At 41.4% G+C, this 12,859-nt stretch overlaps 1 protein-coding gene across 1 annotated transcript in view; it reads left to right on the forward strand.

Annotated features, from left to right (window-relative positions):
- Nucleotides 1-1,152: 1,152 nt before the first annotated feature.
- The window catches only part of vtg3 (vitellogenin 3, phosvitinless), a gene marked incomplete at its 3' end in the record, with an annotated part of 29,909 nt that continues 18,202 nt past the window's right edge, over nt 1,153-12,859 (forward strand). The window contains exons 1-15 of the mRNA XM_079997058.1: nt 1,153-1,281; nt 4,178-4,429; nt 4,519-4,680; nt 4,795-4,943; nt 5,034-5,184; nt 5,662-5,819; nt 7,498-7,663; nt 8,457-8,582; nt 8,676-8,894; nt 9,076-9,293; nt 10,777-10,874; nt 10,978-11,102; nt 11,599-11,700; nt 11,896-12,015; nt 12,123-12,312. Of these exons, the coding sequence (XP_079853184.1) occupies nt 1,177-1,281; nt 4,178-4,429; nt 4,519-4,680; nt 4,795-4,943; nt 5,034-5,184; nt 5,662-5,819; nt 7,498-7,663; nt 8,457-8,582; nt 8,676-8,894; nt 9,076-9,293; nt 10,777-10,874; nt 10,978-11,102; nt 11,599-11,700; nt 11,896-12,015; nt 12,123-12,312 (2,341 nt within the window). The 5' untranslated portion in view covers nt 1,153-1,176. The remainder of the gene's footprint in view (nt 1,282-4,177; nt 4,430-4,518; nt 4,681-4,794; nt 4,944-5,033; nt 5,185-5,661; nt 5,820-7,497; nt 7,664-8,456; nt 8,583-8,675; nt 8,895-9,075; nt 9,294-10,776; nt 10,875-10,977; nt 11,103-11,598; nt 11,701-11,895; nt 12,016-12,122; nt 12,313-12,859) is intronic.

Consider the following 12,859-nt stretch of genomic DNA (forward strand, 5'->3'; position numbering starts at 1 on the left):
AAGTGAATAACATTGCTCATCTTGTTCCAATGGGACCAGTCAAGGGGTGGGATATACTAGGCAGCAAGTGAACAGTCAGTTCAGTGCCCATACTGAGCCCTGTCCACCACCAAAAGTGCCTACAATGGGCATGTGAGCGTCAGAACTGGACCATGTAGCATTTGAAGAAGGTGGCCTGGTCTGATGAATCATGTTTTTTTTTCTACATCATATCGAATGACCGGGGTTAAGTTCTGATCTGATCCAGCATCTGGTCCATGGAGACCCAACCTCACAACTTACAGGACTTGGGATCTGCTGCTGGCGTCTTGGTGCCAGATACCACAGGACACCTTCAGAGGTCTTGTGGAGTCCATGCCTCGACAGGTCAGAGCTGATTTGGCGGCAGGAGGGAGAGCTGCACAATATTAATGGTAATTAGTGGTGATTTTAATGTTGTGGCCGATCAGTGTACTGTATGCTGTATATGCTTAGTGTATGAAACATGATGCAAATTCTACTCCGGCTAACGCATGCAATCATGCACTTCTAAATGTATTCTTTTAAAATACATTTAGAGTGTGACTTTTTACTTTCTATTTACTTCATGTTCTGTGATTTCTCTCTATTTACACTCCATTTAATGTTCTCTGGGTCAGTGGAGAGTCATTTGTGTCAGGGTGACACTTTGCGGTCAGCTTATCTATTCCACATGTGCCCGTGCATCACACTTTGTCCCCTGCCTTATTTAAGCCCCAACCAACTCCCCCACCACCCCCGATCAAAACCGTCACAGCATATAACAACAACCCAGAAGCCTTTCTCTCACTCCTGGATTAGACCATGAGGGGCCTACTCCTCTGCTGCCTCCTGGCCCTGGCCGGTGAGATTTTAAATATCAAATAATTACTTATTCCATCATGGTTCCACAGATTGTAAAATTAAAATTGTATTATTAATCGTCTTGTTTCTTTTTTTCATTTTTTTCTTAGCGTCTGAAAATCTCCGTTACGGTGCGTCTGTTTTATTTGTATTCACCAAAAGAAAATAATCACTGAGCGGGTTAAAATAATATGTGGTTAATCTTGTTATTTTAACTACTTTTTAATCTCTCTGTCTGTCTGTCACTCGCTCACTCACTCTATTCCAGATCTGGTGTTGGACTCCAGGAAGACATATGAGTATAAATATGTAGGGATGGTGAATTTTGGACGTGGGTTGCCGAACCTTGCAGAGTCTGGAGTGAGATTGTTATGTAAGGCCAAGGTCTCCAATGCGTCCCCTCAGACCTTCCTCCTGCAGGTAAAAAAAAAATGAAAAGCCCCTTTCCCACTCTCACTGAAAGCCGTGAATCTACTGGCAAGCTGTGTACTGGCGCCATGTGGGAATGGGAACCGGTGTCGATGTCCCGTAAAAGTCGTTTCCTAAATTTTGCCACTCTCAAGTCATATAATTTCCGTCAAAATGCCAGGACGACTGTGAATGGAAGTGTGTGGGAACTGATTTAATAACATTTGGTGAGGGTTATTGTGTCCAGGCGGGGCCTGGTCCCCTCTCAGTCAGTGGAAGGAAGAGTATGTGGGGCAGGGAGACGGGGCCCGAAGTGCTGGTCTAAAAAATTATTCTGTTTCCTAGTCTCGCATGATATTAGAAACCTCTCAAGTGAACATTACGTAATGTATCGGTAACAGTCATCTATGTGGGACTCATATACTCACATACAGAACTTTTTCATAAAGGATGCAATGTGGGAATGACTACCTATCGCCTTTGCCGGATATTTTTCATCCAGCAATGTTACGGATTCCATGTGGGAAAGGGGCTTAAGAATCTCCTTAGTCTGTGTAAAGTGAATTCAGTGATTTGTTTCTAAACACATTATACAAGTGACAAAGTAATTGCTGAAAACATGTGAAAGTCAACGATGTAGTGCTGAATTGTGGAGTTGGACAATTTAACAGTTTCTCACAATTTTTCTGTAAAGAATTTTTGTGCTGGTCTGTAATGGTGGCTCGATGACGCACTTGAGCCATTCTTAGCATGTCCCCTCCTCTAACACTGTATAAAAACCTGGAGGACATCAGTATCATCGGGCTCGAGCAGAGGTTCCCAACCACCGCGATCAGATCAGCTCCACAGTGGAGCAGCTTCGTAGAGATCAGGGAGATCAGGGAGATCAGAGCAATCTTTTCTTCAAACAAAGCAAATAAAAAAAGTGTGTTTTTATTGTAGAAGTATTTAATTTACTCCGTTTCCAAATTGAACAAAAAAAACAAAACCTGCGCTTCCTCTGCAGCATCACGCATGGCAACTTAACCCCTCCCAAATTACCCACTCCCACTTCATCCTGGCGCTGCCGTGCACTTGAGAGAGGCTGCACCTCTCCCGGGATTGGGTATAGTTTCGGCACCTTCAACGGACGTGGCCCAGACATTTCAGAGCAGAGAATACTGCTTATTTTTTCACAATTCCGAAACCTAATTTTATATACTAGGTGATGGTTTTTTTTCAATCATTGAAATTTGGCTGGGTGGATAATCACACATTTTTCTGTAGTAAGACAAACTCAGAAAAAACATTTATTTTTGCTTCACACTGACTTTCATTTTGTTGGAATTTTGGTATTTAAACTAAGGTTTGAAGTTTGCCTATCTTCCTTCCAATTATTAATTTACATTATATTGGCTTCTAGAAGTTGTTGAATTGACATATGATATTTTTAAATATGTTTACATTTCCATAACTATAACTAAAAACATGGAAGATTATATTTATTTATTTATTTATTTATTTATTTATTTATTTGTTTATTTGTTTGTTTGTTTATTTATTTATTTGTTTATTTATTTGTTTATTTGTTTATTTGTTTATTTAGTTAGTTATTCATTGATTTAGTTATTTTTTTTAATTATTAATTTATTCTTAGAATGTCTTTATCTCTTGTTTATCATCTTTCAGACTCAATTTATTTAAGAACTTAGTCAATTAAGAGGCAGAGCTGAATTCATCATAGAGGATCCAAAAGTGTTCATCGTGTTTATTTGCTCATGCAATAGGTATGATTTACCATATGCATTATCATATAGCTGTAAACGGTCTTGTATTACTCCTAAAGCCATTAAATCAATGTAAGACAACCGCATCTGGAACAGGAACCAGTCTACTCAAGTTTTAAAGTGATATACAAATGGCTGTCCTTGAAGACTAAAAAGTCCATGTATCATTTTCCTTTTTACTGAAGAAGTAGAAAGGTCTTTGTGGAGAGTATCTCAACTCAGATAGAATTATATACAACCTTTATTATCTCCACCAACCTGTGTGAAGGCTAACTTTTCTTACATCACTATGAGGTGTTTCAAGAAATGTTCAGCCTTTTGATCTTAACTTCATTATAGGAAATTATATCCATGTGTTTATTATTTCAGACCTTACAGCAATATATAAGTACAAGATATTGTATCGCGTATGGGAATAGAGGTGGGGCGGAGATTTCCCAGCATGCTTTGTTATTGTGCGTTTTGGGGTTGTTTTATGTGTTCTTAGTTACAGTAATGTTAATTGTCATGCAGTTGTTAGTGTTAATTATCCAGATTGTTATTACTTTTATGTGTTGTGATTATGTTATGATTGTTGCACCAGGAGTGAGGGTGTGTGTGTCGTTAGTAACCTGCCTGCCGTGATTAAAGTGTGGTGGGACAAAGGGCTAAGCACTCTGTTGAATAAAGAGTGTGAGTGTGAGTGTGAGTGTGAGTGTGAGGACAAATCTCCTGCCCCTTGCTAGAAGAAGCCCTAGCTTACAATATAAATGGATATGTAGGCTTTAAGAGGCCATTTACTGTACATCCCCAAGGTATTGATGACACTTGGAGAAGCTACGTTTCCCACTGAAATTACCAGATGAGCCAACTTTACATACACTGTGTAGTCCCCTTTTCAAGGGGCACTGACACTTAGAGAAGCTATATATCTGGTTGAATGACTGATCCAACTTTCTGTATACTGTGCATCTGCATTGTCAGGGGTATTGACACTTGGAGAATTTTTGTATTTCATTGAATGACTGAGCTTTACATACTGACTGAACTTTACATATACCGTACATCCAACTTTTCAAAGATTATTGAAAGTTTGAGAAGCAATATGTTTTTTGTTGAAATTACTAATCCAACTTTCTATATACACTGCCCTTTTTCTAAAGGTCTCAGATCTAGCCTTTGAGGAGTTCAATGGCTTCCCTGGGAAGAGCACCTTTAATGCCTCCCCGAAACTCAGTGAACGGATTGCCACACAGCTCACCAAACCCTTCATGTTCGAGTATGCCAATGGACGCGTTGGTAACATCCAGGCCCCTGCTGAGGTATCTGACACAATTGTCAACATTGTAAGAGGAATACTTGGGTTTTTCCACATCACCGTCAAGACCACCCAGACAATCTACGCGGTTGAGGAGGTAAACCAATCATTGATGACCACCATAACATTGACAATTTATTGATTGGAACAAGTAAGCACAGAGTCTTTTTTGGGGGTGGACTGCAGATTGGCATCCATGGACTGTGCCAGAGCAATTACGCAGTGGAGGATAACTTGGCCACCAAAGAAATGATCATCACCCAAGTGGTGGCCTTCAACAACTGCAGAGACAAAGCAGCGTTCTACAGCGGAATGGCTACTGCTGTTGAAGACAAGATCGCCAGAGAGGTTCTCATGATCACACCTGACCTGACCTTTTATTTGTATTTGATTCAATCCAAATGAAGAGGTTCAGCAGAACAATGATCAATAGCGTTTGCCCATTTGTGTCCTCCAATCCAGAAAGGTGAATCGATAGTGTCCACGGTGAGATACGTCTACACCATCAAACCCACAGCGAACGGAGGAGTGATCACCAAGGCCCGCGCCCTTGAGCAACAGCATTTCACCCCCTTTAACGTGAAGGGTGGTAGCTTCTATATGCAAGCAACGTAAGAGGAATAAAATATTTCCAACAGCTGCTTTCAAATGGTTCTTCTGAGTGTCCCTGTGTCCATTCAATGTCCCTCCTTTCCTTTCAGGAAGGAAATGGAGCTACTCGGGGTTACTGACACCATGGAACACCTGATTGTTGGCCCCATGGAGCCAAAAGGAAGTCTGGTCTTCAAGTTTGTCAATGATCAAGCAAATATCCCCATCCTGATGCAGAACCTGGACAATCCTGTGCCAAAGGTAAGACTTTTATATAATGCTATCCCAATAGGTGGTACTAAAAACTACTTAAAGCAAAACACATTAGATTAGAAGTTGTACATACTTTAAACATTTGATATTTAATCAGTATGTCATAACAAATTGAATCAGGTCTCTGAGAGAGTAATTATCTCATCTTCTAAACGTAGTTTCAGAACAAGTGGGCGAGAATAAATTCCACGAAAGCCTGTTTTAATTTGAGATTTAAAACATGGGGGGCATATTTCACAGATGCTGTAGCTCATTTTGAAGGCTTTCCTTAAGAAGTAAATGCTCGGCCATTAGAACAAAACACAATAGTGCCTTTACAGAACAGCCTTTCACTATGCAGAGAAAACCCTTTCCTTGGCAGTTTCACAGATACACGCTATTTGCAGCGTTTATTAATGAGAACCAATTGAGCAGGAAGAAGCCTCATCATCCTCATTATACAGTATTTCTTATGTTTTCCACCAGGTTGTTGAATTGGTCAAGCAGTTGGCTCAAGCCAATATCTACAAGATTGACAGCCCGACAACGGAGAATGTGATGAAGGCGTATCAGCTTCTGCGGGTCGTCCCCTTCGAAGGACTGGAGGCCATGTGGAAGCAATTTGCTGGAAATGAGGAGCAAAGGTATGTATCACTTAATTCATGTATCGGTGATCTGATTCACTCCAGCAGTGGCTGCCTCAGCGCAATATACTCTTGTACTTTGTTTGCTTTTGTCCGCGTGTTCTATTTTAAGACACCAGGACTCTTACTATCAAAGAACTGCTGTTTCCATCAGAGCCGATCGGAGATGGAGCCATTTGAAAACCTGAGTCTATTGCATGGTCATTTGACGCGAAACCCTGGTGTGACCTTTCCCACTAATGACAAATGCCAGATGTAAACAGGTGTTACTGGGTTTTTGGCGCAATGGGAAAGGGGTACAAGTAGGAGGCTTTTACATAGGAGGGGACAGAGCTCTGTATAACCGGGCAAAGAATACACTGGCAAAGGAAAAACTAAAAAACAGGTTTTTGCCAATGACCCTGAGTCATTGTTGAAAAGCCTAAGGGACCTCATCTAATCCAATCTAAACATCACCACCTACAGGAAGCCCCCCCCCCCCCCTTCTTTGAGAGACTGGTGCTGGCTCACCTGAAAGCCATCACAGACATCCTGTAGTTTTGGACATCCTGCAGTGTGCCTCCCAGGCCAACAGGTCGGTGGATGACGCCGATGAAGTCAACAGAGGATTACACCACATTCTCCACCATCTTGACTTATGCATGGATCCTGTTTTTTAACTTCAGCTCAGCGTTCAACACAATCCTTTTGGAACTACTCCACTCCAGGCTCCCCCAGCTCACCGTGTCTGCCCCCACAGTCAATGGATTACCAGCTTCCTCAATGACAGGAAGCAGCAAGTTAGACCGGGTAAACTTGGCTGGCCCTCTGGTGCAGCCACAACAGCCTAGAACCCTAATATTGTGTAGCTCCCCCTTGTGCCGCCAAAACAGTCTGCAGCTACGCAGCCCCATACGCATGACAACTTTCTATCATAGCCAGCATTTACCGGTTGTCCTTCCTTGGACGACTTTTCGTTGGCACTAACCACTGCATACTGGGAACACCCCAGAAGACCTGCCGTTTTGGAGATGCTCTGACCCAGTCATGCTCTGACCCAGTCATGGGATGCTCTGATCCAGTCGTCTAGCCTTGTCACGTCGCTCAGATCCGTACGCTTGCCCAATTTTCCTCTTCCAACACATCAACTTAAAAAACCGACTGTTCACCTGCTGCCTTATCCCACCCCTTGACAGGTGCCATTGGAACGAGATGAGCAATATTATTCACTCCACCTGTCAGGGGTTTTCATGTTGTGGCTGATTGGTGTTTATAGTAATAATTTAATATGGAGAAAAACATAAAAAAGTAATATAAAACAACAGCCATGTTAACCGTGCAATAAATTATTCATACATTTCTTATATTTAGTATTTGTAGTATATTTAGTACACTTAGTATTACTTTAGTAAATTTGTTTTTGAATATAAGTACAGTGTTGCTGTTGATTGTTGAATGTAAGGACAGTTTGACTCCAGTTTTTGTGAAACTGGAGTCAAATTCCTTACATGTGTAAAAGCATGTTTGGCCAATAAAACCCGATTTCGATTCTGATGAAACATAAAAATAAGTTTATAAGAGTATCTGAAAATGAGTATGACTTGTTAAAATAATGCAGTAGCGAATTCTGTATTATCATCCTATGAATCTTCTTACTCTCTGACCATTTCACCATTTCTTTCCCTTCCTGACCGATAAGACGTTGGTTTTTGAACCTGATTGTGGAGGTGAATGACGCTCGGATCCTGAAGTTCCTGGAGCTGAGGTTCAAGACCGGAGAACTGTCTGTTGTGGAAGCGTGGCAGACCCTCCTGCTGTCTTTCAATCACCTCCAGGCCCTTCCAGAGCTGGTGGAGATGGCCAAAGTGAGCTGGCACCAAGAGAGAAGTCTTTTAGGCTTTGAAGAATCCTCCCTGGGGGATAACAGGATGCTGTGAATGAAAGACATTGGTTTCACATGAAAGAAACCATGAATTAGTTACTGAGTTAGCTATTTAGTTAGTTAGTTAGTTATCCCTCCTGAATTTGAAGCTTAGATTCAAGGCTGTAGAGATCTGTCTGTTGATCAACAACATTTGATCAGGTCCACTGCTACCTATGGCTAGCGGGGATTTGAACTTATCAATTGAGTGCTTTAAAAACTAGAGGTCTGCATGCAGAGGATCCGTTTGGGGGGGCAAATGTTAGGACAATTCTAAAGGCCTATGACCGACAGGGGCCCTAAAACTATATTAGAACATTAGGGTGAGGCACAATGTGATATCTCTTCATGGGGCCCAAAATCCCAGGCGGCGCCACTGTCTGCATGGGTATGAAATTGATACCCAAAACTGAGAGCCCACCAGCCAAGCAATGGAAAAAACGTAGATGGCAGAAATAGGTTTGTCATAGTTACCTTCCTGTTGCTGATCATTGATAAAGCATAAATCCTTGGGGAATATAATGTTAGCCTCATTGCCAAGTCCTTCCTGAAATTGATTTTCATCACCTGTAGCCAAATTTGAAATCCCAAAATGCAGTATAGTGACTATGAAGAAAGATGCTACTCTAATCAAGAAGCTTTCCTGAGGGTTAGTATACTGAGATGCTTAAAGGCTTCATCAAAGACATGGGTTTGACATGAAAGAAAACAGGAATGTCTTATCTCTCTGTGTCCAGGAGTTCCTGACGATCCCCTACACTAAATCCAACCCATATATCCATCAAACTGTGGTGCTTGCTTATGGCTCTCTTGTCTATAAGCACTGCACATACTACACACCTTGTCGAGTCACTGCTGTCCAGGTAACAAAGCAGCTTTATCTGCCTTGTCCAAAGCATTTACTGTTATCATTTAAACGTAAATCTAATAATTGTATTTGGTCTCTACATCCATAGCCCCTGTTGGACATGGCTTTGGATGGTCTGAAGAAGGGCAGTGAGGAGGACATGGTCCTGGCTCTGAAGGCCCTGGGGAATGCTGGTCACCCAGGCAGCATTAAGACCATCATGCGTTTCCTGCCGAGCGTGGCCGCCAACCCTGTGGAGCTCTCACCCCGCGTGCTGAGCACCGCTGTGCAGGCTATGAGACACATCACCACCCGGGACCCCCACAGTGTGAGTGACATTTCCCATTCAGTGAGTTCAGGATCAGAATTTAGAATCAGTAGTTATTTATTTAGTTAGTTAGTTAGTTAGTTAGTTAGTTAGTTAGTTAGTTAGTTAGTTAGTTAGTTTATATTTCTGTATCTGATGGGAGTTTGAATTCATCATCACTGTCATGGTTCTGGTCATCCAGGTACAGGACGTCACCATGAGCCTGTTTGTCCAGAAATCCCTCTCGGCTGAGGTCCGCATGCTGGCATTCATGGTTCTGTTTGAAACCAAGCCGCCCTTGGCCTTGGTCTCCACCGTGACCGCCCATCTGATGGAGGAGAAGGACCTCCACGTCGCCAGCTTTGCATACTCCTACTTGAGGACTTACTCCAGATCTGTAACTCCAGACAACCACTATCTGTGAGTGTTTATTTTATTGTTTTTTTTCCCCAACAGTTACAGTTGCATCTTGTGAGAGAGAAATGCAGATGACCAATCGCTTGAATGACGTTTCACATGTTTTATATAGGACAATAGCCTTCTTGTTTGTTACGTAGCTTTCAAAACACATTGCCTTGGGGTTTAATGAGTCCCTCAGAGATCATATGAAGAGACTGTTCTTTCAGATAATGCCACACTGTATTGTAAAGACCATATCACATTCCATCTTCACTCAATCTTGTGTGGAGATAAGGGTAGCCCCAGGGGGCCTGACAAAGCATTGTGGTTTGTTTTAAAAACAGTAAGATTGTACCTGTGTGACCTGAATTTGACTGTTAAACCATTGTATGAGAGAAACACCCGAGGATATGATTGAGGAGGCATGTAAATCCTGTGAAGTCCTGTAAATGACAAGCTGACCAGTGGTATACAAGTGTCTCAACTGTTTTAGTCGTTATCTATGTTTTACTAGCTCGTAAAAGGACCATTTGTGTAAACCCTCAATGTATGCTTTCCCGGCACCAATAGAATTGAATGTTTTTCTTTGTTAAAACAGTTCTCAACTGTTACTGAAGGCAACAGCCATGGCTAGTCTCAGAATGGGACACAACCTCTCAAACTCCTTTTAAGCAGAAGCAGGGGCAGACTGATCAGACCACTGTTTTGAAATACTCTGAATCATTATTTCTTATTCTGCAGAATATCTTTAATACTCTCAGTTTATTTTTCTGTAGGGGGCAGATTAACCTCACCGTTCACGCAGTGAAAATTCTCCAAAAAACTCTAGAGATTCTTTAGAACTACTTGAATGGGAATCGGAAGTAAATCTGATCAGTAGATGAGTAATGTCTCATGTTCTCAAAAGCATCTCTGCTATGCTAATTTCATAATGTTAATTACAAGCCACTCAAATGTTATGCGCAGTTATTGTGAAAATCAGAATCAGTTTATTCTGCCAATTACATTTTCATATATGAGAAATATGCAATGCGCCACATAGACAGCATGACTTGCATTGCTGTAGAGACAGTTAGCAAAAGAAAGAGCTTAAGAGTCCTAAAAAATAAGAATATAAATAATATAAAAATATACAGAAATACCCCAAAATACAGAATAGAAATATAAATAGAAAATAAAAAATAGAAATATACAAAAATATACAGAATATGTAACAAAGTGCCATTCAACCATTGCACAGAATAAATGATTGGTCAAGGTATATAAGCTGTACAGATCAAGTTTTTTTTTAATTAAAATATAGCTTCTTTAGGTATTATGCATTTAGTTTATTTATGCATTAGTTGCCCATTTGAAACATCCTTAAAATGTTCTAAAATCCTCCAAAATTTTCAGAAGAAACACTATAACAAATACAAGCACAAAATAAATAAATACAATAACAAAGAAAGAATTTGTCATAATCTTTCTTTTATTCTTTTCTCTACTCCCTTCTGCACTCTAGCTCCACCGCCTGCAATGTGGCGGTGAAAATCTTGGCCCCGAAATTCGGCCGCCTGAGCTTCCGCTTCAGCAAAGCCCTGCACATCGACGCGTTTAATGGTACGTCGAAATGAAACCATCTGTGAGAAGTGATTTTATCTTTGGAAAATGTCAATTAATAATATCTTCTGAAGAAATGACTATCCTCCTCTGCTCCCTTTAGACGACTTTCTGATGGGCACCTCGGCCGAGCTGCTCATGCTGAGAAGTCTCACCAGTGTTTTCCCCACAGAGATGATCATGAGGACCAAGTATTTTTTCATTGGCAGGACCCTGCAGCTGTTGGAGGTCTTGAGATTGATTTTATTACATTTAGCAGACGCTTTTATCCAAAGCGACTTACAATTATTCAAACACCGACGAACGCAGCCATCAGGAGCAATTCGGGGGTTAAGTGTCTTGCTCAAGGACACTACAGCATGCTAGTGGGAGGAGCCTGGAATCGAACCAGCAACCTCTAGATTACTCGAAGACCAGCTCTACCTCCTGAGCTACCATCCCCATGATTAGTGGGGGATGGTAGCTCAGGCGGTAGAGCTGGTGTTCTAGTGATCTAAAGGTTGCTGGTTCAATCCCAGGCTCCTCCTGCTAGCATGCTGGAGTGTCCTTGAGCAGGACACTTAACCCCTAATTGCTCCTGATGGCTGCGTCCGTCGGTGTTTGAACAATTGTAAGTCGCTTTGGATAAAAGCGTCTGCGTAATGTAATGTAATTAGTAGTCTCATATCCCAAGATAACATCAACAAGTGTAGTATTTCCAATATCCTACTCTTTTTTTTTTAAGTTTGGTTTCCGCGCTGAAGAAATCAAGCAGCTGTTTGGAGCCACCATCCCTGGATTTAAAGGAGATTTCAGTTTCAGTGACATCCAGGCCGTTTTTAGAGTGGTGAGTTCATCACTTGGGCTCTTCCTACAAATTTGGAACAATATATACTGTACAGGTAACCAAAATTTGAGTTGAGCACAAATGTTTAGTCCATATATACTTGTCTCTTCTGTTATTATGTTCAGTGTGCATATGGATAACCCTCCGTATCCATATTGTACATCCAGGTCTTTTATGTCTTTTTTAAATTTTTAGCTTCAAGATTGGGAGAAACTGCCCAACGACAAGCCTCTGCTGTCTCTGTACTCTCGGGCCTCTGGGCAGGAGTGGATGTTTGCTGATTTGAAAAAGGAGCTTGTCCAGAGTTTGCTCAAGGTGAGAAAAAAGTCATCATGAAAGGCATTACGATCCCACCAAATGCTAATATGTTAGTGCCATGTAATGTTCTTCATATGCCCATGCTCTCTTGTTTGACTGTCCAGGCTGTTAGCCCTTCTGCTGGCAAAGACACCCCAGTCCTGCCCATGCTTGATAACCTCCAGAAGGGCCTTTCATGGCACTGGACGAAGGCTTTCCTGATCTGGGAGACGCGCTACTTCCAGGCCACCACGCTGGGCTTGCCTCTGGAGATCAGCAAATACTACCAGACGGTCAACGCTATCACAGCTAAAGGTGAGCACTGCTGTCTTAAAGAGATTGATTTACACTCGATCTGAAAATGCATCTGAAAGTGGCATCCTGCCCTGTAGTGGCTGGTGAATAAACTGCGTCTCGAGGTTTCCCATCAAGCTGACTATCCTGTCGGGAAAATGTATCTATTCTTGCAATTCTCTTTTCTGTTTTTCCAAAACATGTCTTTGCCATTTCCACTGAATGAAAGCACGCTTAAAAGATTCCCTTTACATAATGTTTGATAAGAGCGCCCAAATTATATTCAGATATTTTTTAAGTCTTTTTTCATATATTTAAAATCTTTCTTCCTTTTACACACAAATAAATTAATAAATTGCAGAAACATTGACAGTGAAAATGGCAAGGTCCAATATTAAAATTTCATACTGTGGGAGACTACCTATCGCTACGGTTTCAGGGAGGGAGACAGAGATTCAGGCATTGAGGTGCCAACAAGACAGGGTTTTTATTCAAACGAATAAACAAAAGGCTCGCTGGCGAAAACATGAACATATATCAATATTAGAATAATCAGATTCCAGGTCTG

Source organism: Zeus faber (genome assembly GCF_960531495.2).
Source record: "Zeus faber genome assembly, chromosome: 1".
Taxonomy (NCBI): Eukaryota; Metazoa; Chordata; class Actinopteri; order Zeiformes; family Zeidae; genus Zeus; species Zeus faber.